Source organism: Momordica charantia (assembly GCF_013281855.1).
Source record: "Momordica charantia cultivar OHB3-1 chromosome 6 unlocalized genomic scaffold, Mcharantia_2.0 BLBB01000006.1, whole genome shotgun sequence".
Taxonomy (NCBI): Eukaryota; Viridiplantae; Streptophyta; class Magnoliopsida; order Cucurbitales; family Cucurbitaceae; genus Momordica; species Momordica charantia.
The window spans coordinates 21,557,922-21,575,408 of NW_028275164.1; the positions used below are offsets into that span (position 1 = coordinate 21,557,922).

General features: G+C 36.4%; 1 protein-coding gene and 1 non-coding gene across 2 annotated transcripts; both read left to right on the top strand.

Annotated features, from left to right (window-relative positions):
• Nucleotides 1-9,844: 9,844 nt before the first annotated feature.
• On the top strand, nt 9,845-12,605 carry LOC111022537 (asparagine--tRNA ligase, cytoplasmic 1). Its single transcript, XM_022299701.2, has 6 exons — nt 9,845-10,395; nt 10,739-11,329; nt 11,510-11,766; nt 11,852-11,981; nt 12,072-12,130; nt 12,206-12,605. The coding sequence occupies exons 1-6, from the start codon at nt 9,898-9,900 to the stop codon at nt 12,387-12,389; spliced, it is 1,719 nt and encodes a 572-aa protein (XP_022155393.1). The 5' UTR covers nt 9,845-9,897; the 3' UTR covers nt 12,390-12,605.
• Nucleotides 12,606-15,839: 3,234 nt separating this feature from the next.
• Nucleotides 15,840-16,002, top strand: LOC148210931 (U1 spliceosomal RNA). Its single transcript, XR_015792074.1, has one exon. It is a non-coding gene; the product is annotated as a U1 spliceosomal RNA (small nuclear RNA).
• The last annotated feature ends 1,485 nt before the right edge of the window (nt 16,003-17,487 follow it).

The following is a 17,487-nucleotide window of genomic DNA, read 5'->3' on the forward strand; positions in this document are numbered from 1 at the left end:
CATTATGTCACAAGGTCCAATCACAAGAGCTAAAACTAAAAGACTACAAGAAGAGTTGAATGATCACTTCCAAGCTAAGGTGTTCACGCTTGGTGAAGAGTTGCATCTCTTCAAGTTTGAAAAGACATCTTTGTCATCCAAGAAACTTCATGAATCTAAAAATCCACATTCATCCACATATTTAATTTATTATGTATTTTTCAAAGGTTGTGTCTTTTCATCCAAGGATTTTGTCTTTTCATTGTGTCTTTTCAATTATTATAAATAGAGATTTACATTTGCTTTTCAAACACAACATTTGATGAATGAAAATTTCAGATTGAGTTTAATCTCTCTCAAGCTTTAAGCTTTCTTTGTATTCTTGTGTTTAGAATGCACGTTTAGAACTTTCAATCAAGTTTGATCAAGTAAGTTGTGGAGAGTTTGAAATCTTGAAGATAGGAACAAGTTCTCTTTTCTTATTGATCTTTGATCATCTTACCAAGCATAAATCTGTTTAGCTTTCTTAGGATTGGTTCATTATCTTGTTATTGGGATTATTTTTGTTATTGTTGTGGGGGTTCACCTTGAATAGGGGAGTTCTCATGTATAATTGAGATAGTTCATTTATCATTTGGTATCAGAGCTTTGGCTCTAAAATAGATTATATCTATTTCGCTTGTCTTTGTTCTTCGTCTTTCTTCCTTTCTTCATTCAATCGTTACATCTAATTTCGTTTTGCTTCATTTTTTTTATCAAGCTAGCTAAAAAAAAGTTCGTTAAAAAAAAAAAGAAAAGAAAAAAAGATGAAGAGACTTATCATCTTTTATTGGCATTTCATATTCGATGTTGATTGTATCTTGTTTTATGTGCTAAAAAAAAGAAAAAAAAAACACTGAGATATCAAGTAGTGAAGCATTGTTTCATTTGCATTACATGTGAAGATAGTTCCAACGCTTTATCTCTCATGTCTTTATCTTTTCATCTAATCATTCCTATTCATTTCCATCATATCATTCTTGAACCATTTTGCTTAAAATTCATTCCATTGCCTCTTTCAATGCTTGTTTTCTAAATTCTGAATTTTTGTAACTTTTCACATTCTAGACTATTTTGAAGTGTTCTTGCTTGATTCTCATAAGAATACTACAAGACTTGCTGAAGTTTGAGAAATTAGAAATCTTAGGGTATTTATTCATTTTTTTCTTAAGTGCAAACACGAGTGACCCTTCATATTCCAAGAGAGTAAACACGTGAGGGAGTGCTTGTAAGGTCCATTTTTACTTTGTGTTCGTTTTTGCAGCATGGCAAATGAAGAAAATGAAGGTAACATATCGAATGGTAGGATGAGAGACGCCCAACAAAGAGTTATGGAGCGAATGATTCGTACCATGGAAGACATATCGGAACGAACGCATAGGTTGGAGATTCAAAACCAAGCGTAGGAGAGGATACCACCACCACCACCACGTGTTATGGATGACCATCTTTTATATCGAGAGAATGAATCTGAGGAAGGTGGATCTGATCAACTAGAGGATGACCAAGTTACCTTGTTAGTCGTGCATAGACGGGGAGATAGACGTGCTGGACATTGCTTAGATAGAAGGAGAGGTCGTGGAAGACAACACAATTATCAGAAGAGAGCTTCGAGAAAAGAGGCTCAAGTTGATCGTAATCTAGGGAGCATCAAATTGAAGATTCCAAAGTTTTTTGGAAGACTGATCCAGAAGAATATCTCTAATGGGAGAAGAAGGTGGAGTCGGTGTTCGTGTGCCATAATTTCAGTGAAGAAAAGAATGTACGATTATGTGTCGCTCGATTTAAACAATATGCACAAACATGGTGGGATAAGCTAATGTCTCGTAGAAGAAGGAATCTTGAAGCACCAATTGTTTCGTGGTACGAGTTCAAGGAGTCTTTGAGGAAGCGGTTTGTTCCAAAACATTTTGATCGTTCTAAAGTTTAAGTCTCCGATTGAAGCATTAGTTGAAAAGTAACTTGATCTCATATCTGTAAAGACCTTTGCGTATGCCTACTTCTCATGCTTACGCCCATATCACAGCTAGACGTTCCAATTCCATACCATGAAATTTGTATATCTTGGTTTTAGTCCAATGCACAAGGGCCATCGCTGTCTCAGTCCAACAGGTAAAGTGTTTCTCTCAAGGCACGTCCAGTTTAATGAAACTGAATTTTCATTCACCTCTGGCTTTGGACACAAAGTATGCCACTTCTCCTCCCGCTGCATCTGTGGCCTTATCAATAGTATCCTGGTTTCCCATGCCACCACCTCTACCTCTCTCCCCACCTGCCCAAAGTCACCTTTGCCCTCCAATTTCTTCCATCCAACATATCTCATACCCACTAGCTTAGTCGATCACCACTCCTCTCCTACTGTTGTCTTACCAACAACATCCCACATATCCCCTAACATTGTCAATTTGTCACCCAACCCCCCATCAGACCCAACTTCATTGCCCTTTCTTTGTCTCCTCTCTTCACCACCTCCACCACTAGCCTCAGAACCACTGGCTATCTCCTCTCCAACGCCACAAATTTGCCAATAATTAACCCTCTAGCTATCTCCTTTCCACCACCACCAATACCATCAATGGTCACTGAACCTCTCAACCCTCCTCCTCCATTACTACACCTCCCCCAACTGAGGTCTCATCCGACTCCACTCATTTGCCGGTACAGAACTCTCATCCTATGATTACTCATGGGAAATCTGGCATCATTAAACCCAAAATATTGGCTACCACCACTGCCTAGGATTGGTCACTAACCAAACCAAAGCGGGTCTCTGCTCTTCAAACACCTGTGAAAGACAACGATGGATGTTGAGCTTTCAGCGTTGATCCGCAACAATACTTGGACCTTGGTTCCATCCTCCACAACTCACAATGTTGTTGGTTGCAAGTGGGTCTTTAGAAACAATCGAACCTTTGATGGGTCCATTGAGCGCTACAAAGCTCGTCTTGTCGCCAAAGGCATCCACCAACATCTTGGTGTTTACTATTTTAAAACCTTCAACCCAGTTGTTAAGGCTTCCACCATACTTATTGTTTTATTCCTGATTGTTTCTAGTGAGTGGCAACTTGGGCAACTTGACTTTAATAATGCCTTTCTGAATGGCACCCTCAAGAAAGATGTTTACACATGGCTCAACCATCAGGCTTTGAACATTCCACGTTTCCTCATCACATCTGCAAACTAAATAAGGCAATATTTAGCCTCAAACAGGCACCTCGGGCATGAGGATGAGTTAAAGTCTGTGTTGTTATCCTGGGGTTTTCAACACTTTAAATCTGATGTCTCTCTCTACTACCTACAGTCAAGCTCTACGATTATTCTCTTTCTAATCTATGTTGATGACGTTATTCTCGCAGGAAATGACATCACATTCATTGATAAGTTTATTCGCATGCTGGATAGTCGATTTGCCCTCAAGGATCTCGGTCGGTTGAGCTACTTCCTTAGCATTCAAATTGATCACTTGCCTATGAGTCTCTTACTTAGTCAAGCAAAGTATATTAACGATCTACTCTCCAAACTAAACATGCAGCATCTCAAGCTATGCCCTTTTGTCGTTGTCACCGGCACCCAACTCTCCCTCAGTGACGGGAATGAAGGGATATGAATCCCAAAGTGAAAGCAGTAGAACGCGTTCTTGAATTTCTTTTGAAATTTAAAACACAGAAAAATATAAAACAGGGAAGGATGTTGGATTTTACCTTTGAAGACTCTACTTCGTGTAATCCTAATGAGATAGCACCACTTGATCTTCCTTGCTATGCCTCTCGGTCGAGAATCTGGATTGTGGGATCGAATTGTAAGGGATTAAGAGAGTAAGAGAGTTGAAAGATTTTTTTTTCTTTTTTTTGCATTTTGCATTTTGCATCCCTTTAGGGTTCAGTTTACTAAAAAGGGAAAATCCTAAGACCATTAACATATTTATCCTTTTGGATATAAGATATCTTCTCCTGAATCTAGGGAAAATCCCAAGACCATCATGATATCTTATTCTTTTTAATTAATAATAAACAAATTAATTAAATTAATTAATAATTAATCATTAATAAATTTAATTATTAATTATTAATCTAATTAATAATGAATCCATTTAAATCAAAATATTAATTAGATAAATAATTAATTAACAATTAATTAAATATCACATATTTAATTAAAACTATATATTTGAATCATAATCAAATGCATCTCTCTTGTATAACCTATAGTTTTAATATAAATCCAATTCATATTAATTATTTGAATCCTATTCAAATATTTCTCTCATAACATATAGTTTAATTATTCAATCTTTATTTGAAAAAATAAACTATATATATATAATGTATGATAATATACATTATATACATTCTCTGATATTTATAATTTGAACATTTTAAATTCTCTCAAAATCTTAATCCTTGTGTTAACTGTTGCGAGCTAGCAAGGGGACCTAATGGACCTACAAATCAAAAGCTCCAATAGTGCAAGATTAATCAGCCAAACTCATTAACTAAGTTAATCAACATTCGTTAATTGCGGGTCACTCCACTGAAGACCTGCAGCTACACTCTTCTTACGGTAGAGTATTTTGGTGTCCACGTACCAATCACTGCTGATTGGGTTGCCAGCATTGACGATTGCAAGTCTATTGCTGCATATTATGTTTTCCTTGGTGATTCGTTGATATCCTGGTCCTTGAATAAGCAGAATGCTATTGCTCGGTGTAGCACTGAGTCTGAATATTGGGCTCTAGCCCATGCCTCAGCTGAAATCACTTAGGTTCGACAACTTTTTCAAGAGATTCACTTCCCTCTTTCCACTACACCCATACTTTGGTGTGATAATCTCGAAGCTGGTGCCTTAGCCTGTAACCCAGTGTACCATGCGCACACCAAACACATTGAGATCGACGTTCATTATGTCTACCATGACCAGGTCCTTAATACCCACCTTGATGTTCGGTATATTCCCTCTGCCGATCAGGTTGTCGACTGTCTCACCAAATCTCTTGCCCACTCTCAGTTTGCATATCTGCATTCCAAACTCAGGCTGTTTTTCCCACCTTCTTGTTTGTGGGGGATGTTACGAAGTGCAAGTCAGTAGACCAACAACCAACTCCATAATCTTCTCAAAGTCAAGTTATATGGTTAATATTTGTATAACTAATGTAATACAAAATCTCCCATTAGTTTTACTTCCTAAAATTAGTTCTCTCACCCCTCTATTTAAAGGTGAGAACTTATAGTGTTCATTCACACATAAATTAAATAAAAAAAACTCCTTGTGTTACTTCATTTTTTTGTGTTAATTGTTTTCTTAACTTGCGAGAGTCTATAATCATTGTAATAATTTAGTCAATTTAGTCTATTTTATTCCCGTAAAAATTTCACTATGTAGGTAAGAAAGAAGTATATGTACTTAGAATATATACCTCATATATTTTGATTTAGAAATATATACTTGTATATATATTTTATGATATATGATGTATGTAGATACCGTATTTGGTCCGATTCTCATTTTTATTTATCTTTTACTTTATTTTAGTTAGTCATTTATTTTATTTTATTGGTTAAAAAACACTTTTATTCCCTGTACTTTTGCTAAACTTACAATTTAGTCCCTGAACTTTAGTTTGTAACAATTTAGTTTCTGTACTTTTAAATTAGTAACAATTTAGTCCTTAAACTTTAATATGTAACAATTTAGTCCTTCTAATTTGAAGTTGGTAACGATTTAGTCCTTATCGTGAATTTTTTTTTTGTTAAGTTTCTTGTTTGTATAGATTGATAAACTAAATATGGACCAAATAAATTTATGAATTAGAAAGATTAAATTGTTATATGATAAAATTTGACATTTAATTTTAATAAAATTTTTTACGATAGAGACTAAATTGTTACAAATTTTAAACTACATAGACTAAATCGTTGCAAGTTAAAGTTTATGGACTAAATTGTTACTTTGGGAAAATTACAGGGACTAAATCATTACAAACTGAAGTTCAGGGACTAAACTCTTACTTTAGTGAAAGTACAGGGACAAAATGTGTTTTTTAACCTAGTTTATTTGTTATTTTGGGTAAAAAAATATAAAAACTAAAGCTTATTTTATTATTGTTATTATTTAATTATTGATAAGGTAAAGTTTTAAATAAATGAGTTAGATTTTGTTTTTCTCTAATTTCATTTGACTCACACAAGTTACCATTACCCTTTGCCTTATGTAAGACGGGAAGGTTTCTACGTTTGGGAAGCAGAACAAAATAGAACATAGGGTGGTTTCTACGTTTGGGAGTATTGTTATATAACTTTTATATTACATCTTCTTTGTAAGAATTATGATATTGAAATTACTACTTTAGTGAAATTATATATTTTGATGCATTTAATATATTTATTGATTATATATGTTTTAATGAGTTAATGAAAGCATTATATCTCTTGATCTTATCTTTTACTCAAAATTAATTGACTTCATGTATTAGAGAAGCTTACATTGACTTATGATTATCTATTGTTTGAATACTACTTTGAAGAGGAGCTTATGCATAGAATTGTTATCTTTTGATGACAACAAACGGGGAAGATTTTGTTGAGAAAAATACAAAGCAAAGTGCTTAATATTAATGATTGATATTGATTGAAATGTTTGTTGATTGAATTTTTTCAATATTATTATACCCATGTCACTTATGAGAATATTTTTCTTAAGTGGTATGTCATCATTAAAAAAGAGAGAGATTGTTAGCTTTACGAGCTTCAATCATATCATGTGTTTTGAGATAACAAACTTTATTCACTAATAACTTTGGTAGTTCAAAATTTCCATAGTGTAGAGCACGGAATGAAGATTCTTAGACCTTTCGAATCACTCAAATCGAAGTTCAAACGAAGAAGTTATGGTAAAAACAAGTTAGGAGAAAAATCCTACGCGGCGAGTGACACGGACAAGTGGACCACTTAGAAGTGGACGTGTGGCACCAAGATGACATATTTATGCTGACGTAGTATCCAATAATTGAATAAATGAGAATACGACATGTGACGCTTTCAATCTCTCCATCCCTACAACCACTATCATCATCAATTATTTTTCAATCTCCACATATTCTTCCGATCTCCATAAATCTTCTTTTTTCTTTTACCTTTTCACCCGTTCATCCTTGTTGCCTCAAATCCAATTGTCCAAATTTATCTTCAAAATTCTATTTAAAGCCACCGAATTCACCTTCCTCCGCATACTAATTATCAAAGTAAATATTTTTCTCATATTCAAGTTTTGCTCTCCAAATCTCTAAATTATGATTCTCTCATATATTAAAATTTTCTTATTTTTGTAATTGTGAGAGATACATTAGAGTAGGAGCTTAGTCTATGTATTTGAGCGATATTGTATAATTCACTTTTATGAGGTATTTTATTTGTATTGTTTATTTTACTTCATTTTGGATTTTGTATTAAGGTATGGGTGTACCTTGGGATTGTGAGAGTGATTTGATCCTGAACCAGTGAAAAAGATCGTAGTGGTTTGATCCTGAACCAGTAAAAATGATTGTAGTGATTTGATCTTGAACTAGCGAAAAGGACCGTAGTGGTTTGATCTTGAACTAACGACAAGGATCGTAGTGGTTTGATCCTAAACTAGTGAAAAAGATCGTGTTGGTTGGATCCTGAACTAGTAAAAAAGATCGTAAGTTTCTCTTTAGCCTAGGACAAAACGAGAGTCAATCGGTTTAGTTCTCACTCGTAAGACAGCTGACACAGTAAAATATCTAAGAATAAGTCTTGGGGGTGAAGTAGAAATTTTTGAACAACTATAAAAATTTCTTGTGTCATTTCTTTCTCCCTACTCTTTTAATAGCACAAACTCACCCCTAAAGTTGTTTTGTATTTTGATTGAAATATGTTGGTCTCCATTGCGGTATCGAACTCGTCGGGATTTTCTCCCTCGTCATAGTTGTTCTGCATCTAGACATCGATAATTTCTTCAGTGTTGGAGGCACTAACACTTCATCCCTTTGCTTTGTGCTCTTCATCCCATTCTTCCCCTTTCTTCTCCTTTTCGGATTAGGTTTTCGAAGTTCCGTTTTGAGCTCAGTTGCGATGGCGACGGTAGTAGCTTCCACGTCTTTTTCTTCATTGGTGTCGCCCAACACGACTTTGCAAAACAATAGAGAAAGTAGAGAGAGAGAGGGAGAACAAAGAGGAGAAGGAAAGTAGAAAGATAGGAGAGGGAGAACAAAATAAATTTAATTTTTTCATTTTATGAAATTTTAAGAGTTTCATCTTTTAAAATTAAAAGTTTAGGGGTGAATTTTTTCAATATAATTATTTGTGGGTTTAATTTTTACGATGGAAAGTTTTGGGGTGTAATTATGTACATTAAGGGTGCAATTTTTTCACTTGTAAAAGTTCAATGGTTTAATTTTCACAATTAAAAGTTTGGGGTGTAATTGCAATAATCATGATACTTTAAGGGTGGTTTGTGCAATTTGTCCTAAATTTTATTTATTATTTTTGTTATTTTTAATTTTATCTTTTGGTACGCAACCCTATTCACTCCTTTCTAGTGCTGCCATATTGATCCTACACTACTATATCATAGCGGTTAGTGAAACAAACCATAACAGTGACCTCCTCAAATCATGCTGAAATTCTAGCAATTCAGTAGGCTAGTCGAGAATGTGTATGACTAATATTAATGAATCAGCATATTTGTGGAAATCAAGTCTCAACAAGGAAGATTTTGGGCCCCAACGACAAAGGAACGAGCATTTTTGGGGCCTAACCCGCTTCCCATTACTCGACGAGGGAAATTTCCTATAGCATCTTCTATCCATCCCTAGAGAGTCTTATGTAGCCTGACTTCTTTCATCGGTGGAATCAGCCTCCCAACCTTTCTCGGTCAACTACAAAAAACCTTCTCAATTCAATTGCTTGTCACACGGGAAGATAGGTCAAATGGCATGGCCATAAGCCCGTTTGGCTCCTTGCGGAGTATAGCTCACATCCAAACATTTGATTGGGGAACGGGGCAACGCCCATGAAGCTCCGGAGGAAAGGGAAGGTCTGCCAAGCCGTATGGAACGTGTGGCTTGTCTTCTAAAATCTTCCAATAATATTATTCGAATATAACACACCATATATAACTCAAATAAAATGAGGATACTAAATGGGATAAAACAAAACATATTTCACCAAAACTTTTCTACACTCATAATTTGGAAAAAAATGACGACATCACCACATAACAAATTTGTTCGAAAGATAATTTGGCAGACTTATTTACAAAAACATTACCTATTGCAACATTTGAAAAATTGGTGCACAACATTGGAATGCAGCGACTCGAAGATCTCAAGTGATGTTTCCATGGGGAGCAAATACATTGTATTTTTTAGTTTATTAGATTATATAAAAGGTCATTAAGATTTCTTCTTATTGGATTTTTTTCTTGCATATATCATATAAATAACGGATACCTAAAGGAAGAATTTACTTTATTTATTGTTCAAACTACTTGTTGACCAATGCCATTTAGTCTTTGAACCAAATTGATGCTTGACGGCCAGGTACCAAGTTGATGCTTGATGACCAAGTTCTTTTTACCTTATCAAAGCCTAAGAAAAAACCAAGAAAATCACACATTTTCTCTCATGCTATTGCTTCAAGTGCCATGTTTCGTTTCTCAATTTCACAACAGATAAAATTTAGTGGTAAAAACTGTTTTTCTTTTTCCAAATATAATAACATTGAAGAACCAACCCGAACCGAATAAAATAGAGGAAAATCGAACCGATTTAACCGTGTGGGCACACTTTAGTTTAAATACCAAACCAAGATTAGGGTTTAGAATTCAACTGCAGGGGGACGAGAAGATACACCGGAGGGACCAATGGCAGAGAACTCCGCGCCACCCGCCGATCAACTGGCCGCCGCCACTTTGAACGACGATGCTCCGACTTACAAGGCTCTCAAAGCCGAATTCTCCGACCGCGTTCCGATCCGCTCAATCGTTTCTCGGCCAGACGGCGGCGCAGGACTCGCCGGCCAGAAGGTTCGGGTCGGCGGCTGGGTTAAAACGGGAAGGAAGGCCGACAAGGACGCTTTTGCCTTTCTGGAGTTGAACGACGGCTCTTGCCCGCAGAATCTCCAAGTGATCATCGAAGCGGCTGTGGCGGATCTTGGACAGATTGTCCCCACTGGAACCTGCGTTGTTGTCGACGGAGTTTTCAAGCTTCCTCCGCCGGGTAAGCAACAGAAAGTTGAGCTTCGTGCCGAGGCTGTGGTCCATGTAGGTCCGGTTGATCCTGCGCGGTATCCTTTGCCCAAGACGAAGCTCACTCTCGAGTTTCTGAGAGATGTCGTCCATCTCCGCCCAAGAACCAACACGGTAAATAAATCAAATTCGTCTGTCGAATTAAATTTTAGTAACTGGATCAAATCTTTTTGATTGGTTTTCGCATTTAATGCCATGATTTTCTGTGTCGAGAATCCACACCATGTCGGGACTATTATTGAATTTTCCAAATTTCTTCATTTCTTCAGTATGATTCTGTTCACCTTCACGTTTCTGCATTTCATTTCTTATATTGTTATGTATCTTAGCATTTGAAAGGTGTATATGATTCCCTGTTATATTATTCCACTGTTCTCCTTGATGTTGATAGAAAGGAACAATTTACGAAACAAAGTTTTTTTCTTGATGAGTTTGTATTTTGTTTTTACAATTACAGATATCTGCGGTTGCTAGAATTCGAAATGCACTTGCTTATGCCACTCACACATTCTTTAACAAGCATGGGTTCCTTTATATTCACACGCCGATTGTCACCACGAGCGATTGTGAGGGTGCGGGCGAAATGTTTCAAGTTACCACTCTGTTGAGCGAGGCTGAAAAGTTAGAAAAGGAGTTGATTAAAAATCCACCACCGTCAGAAGCAGATGTAGAAGCAGCAAGGAAAATTGTTAAGGAGAAAGGAGAAGATGTTGCTAAGTTGAAGGCAGCGAAGGCCAGTAAGGAGGAAATTGGTGCTTCTGTTTTGGAACTTAAGAAAGCAAAGGAGAACGTTGCAAGGTTAGAGGAGAGATCGAAGCTTAAACCGGGCATTCCGGAGAAAGATGGAAAAGTCGACTATGGACGAGATTTCTTTGCTCGGCAAGCATTTTTGACTGTTTCTGGCCAGCTGCAAGTTGAAACTTATGCCTGCGCGCTTAGCAGTGTGTACACCTTTGGACCAACCTTCCGTGCCGAAAACTCTCACACCTCAAGGCATCTGGCAGAATTCTGGATGGTTGAGCCTGAGATTGCATTTGCAGATTTGCAGGTTCGTTACTATAATGAAATTGTATCCTAAGTTATATCTTTAAATTTGCCTCATCGGTACCAGATCTCTGAATGGAACTTTTCAATAGGTTTAGTTTTCTTTTGGTGATTTGTATGCTATTTTTCCAGAATTTTAATTGAATATAACCATAGGTGACATCTTTTTCTATAATGGTTGAAGGACGATATGAATTGTGCGGAAGCATATGTGAGATTTCTGTGTCAGTGGTTACTTGACAACTGCCTGGATGACATGAAATTTATGGCTGACAAGTATGACCGAACATGTATTGATCGTCTCAAAATGGTCTCTTCAACCCCTTTCGTTCGAATTTCCTATACTGAAGCTGTTGAAATACTCGAGGAAGCGGTGAAGAAGGGTAAAGTGTTTGAGAACAAAGTGGAGTGGGGGATTGATTTAGCTTCTGAGCATGAAAGGTTTGTAAATTACCATGCTTTTTATTTTCATTCGACTCGAATAGAAGTGGCTAATAATCTCAGCATGTTCCTTTTTTTTTTTCAGATACTTGACTGAGGTAGAATTTAAAAAGCCTGTCATTGTCTACAATTATCCGAAAGGAATCAAAGCATTCTATATGAGGCTCAATGATGATTCAAAGACTGTAGCTGCAATGGATGTTCTTGTACCAAAGGTAGTTTATCTTGTTTCGATATAATCCTTCATTAACCGTGATTTGTTGCGCTTTTGGCCGAAAAACTGAAATTTTGCCTTGTATCGAAAGGTTGGGGAGTTGGTTGGTGGAAGCCAAAGGGAGGAGCGTTACGAGGTTATTCGCGACAGGTAGAAGAAAGATACATAGTTTTCCGGTTCTCTTCACTTTGTGAACTATAAGGTCTGAATTCCAATTACCTGCAGGATCAAGGAGATGGATCTGCCACTCGAACCATATGAATGGTATCTCGATCTGAGACGATATGGGACAGTCAAGCATAGTGGTTTTGGTCTCGGCTTCGAGCGGATGCTTCTTTTTGCCACTGGAATCGACAACATTAGAGATGTTATCCCGTTCCCCAGATATCCAGGGCGAGCAGACCTATGATATTAATACAGAGATATGTGACAAACACAAGTTCTTAGGTTTCTCCACTCTCCTGACGAAACTAAACAACCTTTAAATGAAGAGATTTGATTGTTTGTATTATATTATCTTTCTAAATTGATGGGTTTTTGTTGATTCTCAAAATTTTTGGACTAGTGGGTTTATTTTTTATAGCAGACTATTGCAATTGAAATAACTTTGATGGGTTTCTTGTCATAGATATTGATACTGACAGCTTTTAATTTGTTTCTGAAGATGAAGACTGAATCAATTTTCCATTATGGAAGAGGACATACGAGGAAAATTTTCTGGTATTAATTTGGTGGAGGAAGTCTTGGAACTATTCATGATAGTGTTTTTCATTCCGTTGAATCAATTTTTCTACCATGGAACTGTAAATTCTTCAAAGAATTTATCTGGGTTCTATTGTATATAGTCATAAACATTATTTGTAAAAGGTTAAATTGAATTTAGGCTAATTTGTGTGAAACCTTGTCCAACTATTGGCTTAGATTTCAATCATGTTTTTATTGTTCCAATAATTTTTTTTTTTTTCAAGGAAAAGGAGTGCACCACAGGGATTAGAACGGGTGCAACATGAACCTTTCAAGTGCTCATTCACCTTAGTACTTGGTGCACTCTGGATACTTCTCAAATGGTCAAAAGTTGCATTTTAATTTGAGAAATTTGAAAAAAATAAAAGAATAAAATAGTACAAAGTGACAATTATTTATTTTTTCGACTTTGGGATGATTTTTCTTACAAACTTTTACATTAGTTTCAAGTCACTATTGCATTTTTGCTTCTCACCGCTTCAGTTTTTTTTTTTTTTTTTAACTTCCACCACTTCAGTTTATGTCAATGTGAAACAATTTTTTATTAATATTATAGAATACAAAATGACGTCAATTTCATTTGAGCTAATTGACTCGATATTAAGTGGGGAGTAAATTAAAGTATTTTTTTTGTTTGAGACCAGATGAGCTCGGTCCAGGCCCGATCCAATGTCAACGTTTGACCGATCCGGTCCGCCCAACCTATCCATAAATTGAATTGGATATGGATCTTTGTTTTTCAGATTAGGCCGGCTCGTTTGAACCATATTTGGATCGGTCCATTGGACTGATCCAAAGATTCGATCAAATATTTATTAATATTTATATTATATAATATTAATATATTATTTTTAATTTATTTATTATAAAAATAAATAACACATAGTATGGTAGGCTAGGCTGAATGCAACAACTTCGTTTCCACCTTATTAAATACAAACATGTTTTGAAACATCTTACAAGGAAACTCTCTAGTTTTTTAATATCTTATTTAAATCTTTGTTTTAAAAAGTACAATAGGTTCGAAAGGTTTCAAATTCATGATATTTTAAAATTCAAAATTTAAAAATATCTTAAACCTATCTAATATTTAGGTTATAATTTTTAAAATTTTTTAATACAAAATTTTCTTATAAATATCAACATTCTCCCCTTTTTCTTCACTCAAATTATAATTCTCAATCTCAATTTCTTTCTAATTCTCAATCTCAAATTCTCTCAAGTTCCAATTCAAAGTGTTTAAGTTTTCAATTTTTCTTGTATTTAACTTCTATTCATCTCAAATTATTTCTATTTCAAGTTAAAAAAAAAACAAAAAAATGTATCAAAAATTATATAAAGATACATATTCTAGAATTAAAAAAGAAAAACTTATTTTGGAAATTATTTAAAATTTAAAATTTAATAATTAAAACTATATTAATATACGGACCGATTCAAGCCCGATGCAATTTTGACTCATCAACTTAGGCCCATGGATTGGACTATGAGCCTAGGTTTGAGTAGTTGGGTCAGTCCAAGCCCGGCCCAAATAATACTTGAGGCCCGTAGGACTTGGGCTAGGCCAAACTTGGGCCATTACTTCTTTGGGCTGGTTCGGCCTGGCCTGGCCCAATGATGAGGTTGATTCAGATGTGCTAGTGACCTACAAACAAAATGTTTGTACTTGACTCCAAGCTCAACTCAGTTGAACTAGTGTCAAGTTGAGGTTAGTTGGGTTACAGTCTTGCCACTCTGATGCCTGAATCTGGTGTTAGCAATTTTTCCCCTGCTGTCATCTAGCTTCCCGAGACGAGGTCATTGAAATTCCCACTTAGATAATCCATTTTTCTTGGTTGGGTTGACCTAGACTTTCTTTCAAGCCAACAATAGGTGATTTTATCAATCTCACTTTGTCCATAACATGATCGAGTTGGCGCTGTTGGGATTGGTGGAGCCAAATCGACATTGGAACGTGCTAGGGACATGTCGAGACGACGAAGGAATGAAAAATGAAAGATTGTTTGCTACAGGGTCTTCTGGCCGTGAGCACAGCGCCGCTACACTGCAACAAAATTTCAAAAAAAAAAAAATGGCACGCGTGTTGAAGTTGAAATGGTCGTAGCGTTGAGACGCTACGCCATTTATAAAAGGGAATCATGTTAGGTTTGAGCCATGGAAACAAAGAGGCAGTCATGGGTTGTTATCGGTAGCTTTTCTAGGGGATTTGTGTGGCAAATCAGAGGCAGTGGCTTGGGTTGGCAGAACACAGAAATAGCATATCGAGATTGACGTTTTGGGTGATTTGTTCTCGATTATTCTATGAGTGTTTTCAATGGGGCTTTCTTGAGACCTTTAGAGTGAAGATTTGAAGGAAGATATATTTTGAGTGCTTATATCCAATATCGAGACATGCATCTAAGCAGACCATTGGTATAAATTTTTGTGTCATTTATTACTTTTCCTATATTTCTCTTTGTTGTTGTCTGATTGGTTTAGAAAACTAGATAAATTGTGGAGGAAAATTGTTTGGAGTGCTTAATTTCCCAATAGGGACTCGGATACGTGTTCTCAAACGAATGGTATATGTAGCAGACTGTGAACCTGTAACATTTTTAAATTTCTTTTAAAATATATTTTCTAAACAAAATTTGGCAACACACAGGTGCTATTTTGAACTTATTTAGATGAACGCGTTTGTGAAAAAGAAAAATTGCATTTTTTTTGCTGCCACATTGGAATCGGTCTTATAAGCTCGGTCAGTTGGCAGGAAACGAAATTTGCAAAATGCTCTTATATTACTTTATTATCTTATTTGTATATATATACACACATTGGAATCGTTTTCTTTTTTTTTTCTTTTTTTATCTCAAAAAAGAAAGAAGATAATAAATATATACTTCATAGTCATGGTCACGTCACATCTTGCAGTAATTATTAGGACTAAATCGACAATTTAATCGGACAAAGAAAAATAATAAAGACAAGGGTGGCGTGGAAAAAGAAAAAACCCCAATTAGAAAAGAGCAAGAGATTTGGGGCGATTGTGTGGGTTTTTTAATCCCACATCGGAGAATCACACAAGCAGGAAGGACAGAGGGCAGTATAAAACAGAAGGGAGGAGCGACTTGAAAAGGTACATACCTGGACGGGGTCGATGGCCGATCAGGAAGAGCCATGGCCTAGACTTGTGACTTCCATTGCACTTCGGAAGGGTACGCGTCTAAGGTCTGCCATTGCGGCAGAGCCTACGTCATAATTTATGGCAGTGGGGGCTTGCGTCACCGCGCAGCCCCTCCCCAATCCAACACACCTAAAATATTTCTCTTAAACATTTCGTCGAACGCTTGGTGGGCAACAGCATAACAAGCAAATTCTCTCGTTGACTTTGCAAAAATGGAATTGAGTATCCGCCTCCGCCCCTTCGAATTAGCGGATGTCGATGATTTCATGCCGTGGGCAGGGGACGATCGAGTCATGAAGTTCGTCAGATGGAGCACTTTCACTTCCAAGGAAGAGGCACTGGTGTTCATTAGGGACGTCTGTATTCTGCATCCGTGGCGGCGGTCGATATGCATCGACGGCCGCTCGGTCGGGTTCGTGTCGGTTTATCCGTGGTCGGGGGATGATCGGTGCAAGGCGGATGTCGGGTATGCAGTGGCGAGAGAGCACTGGGGGAAAGGAATAGCGACGAGGGCGTTGAGGATGGCCATTCCTCAGGTGTTTGAGAGGTTCCCTGATGTGGTGAGATTGCAGGCTTTTGTGGGTGTGGAGAACAGGGCCTCACAGAGAGTTGTTGAGAAAGTGGGGTTTCAGAAGGAGGGGACTTTGAGGAAATATTGTTATGTCAAGGGGGAGATTAAGGATTTGATTTTTTATAGTTTTTTGTCCTCTGATGTCTCTATTCTCTCTGAATTTTGATGCATAAGGAAATGAAAGTGAATTTCAATTCACTGGTTTTTGTTTTGATTTATCATCTCTTTTCAATGGTTCTTGTTTGGTTATTGTGGTTTCTTCAATCAATGAAACTAGAATTTCCAACATCACTCTCTTCTCTTCTGAATTGACCAGTGTCATGGATTGATGTGAACAGAAAATCTGAGAAAAGTTATTATGAGAATTTATAGAGAGATTATTTGAATTAACTGATGAAATTTTTACTGTGTGGCTTTAATTAGAGAAATTCAGTTGGGTGGAGGGGGAGTAAAAGAACGAATTGGTTTGGAGCTATGAGGAATTTGGGAAGCTTAGATCCAAAGCAGAGGAAGATGAAAAATCTGCTTTTATCTTTCATTATACTCTCAGATGATTCTCTTATTCTTTCTGGATTATTGGGTTACTTAGTTCAATGTGAACTTCATTTCTGTGTGGTAGAGAAATTATCTTAGGCACCTATTTCTTTTTTTTTTTCTCTCCTCTCTCACGACTTAGGAGGGTAAGAGAATTGAATTGAATTAGCTTAGAGTTTCTAAAATTACTTGTATATTATTGCCAAACATTAGGCGTGTTTGAAAGGAATTTTGGGATGATCACACTATTATCGAGTCCATTTGATTTGACATAAAAGATAAAACTGTGCCTATTCCATGTCAAAATGTTGGCTACTATTGTGGAAAGACTTCCAACTTTTGAAAGAAATCTTCTCTCTCCTTTTCCTGTTTGGAGGGAGGAGAAATATTCTCATCTATTTAGTTTTGTTCTTACGTGTTTTATTTGGTTTTTTCTTTATACTCTTCCCACTGCATCATCTACCCTAAATATATGTTTTAATCAGTAATATTTTG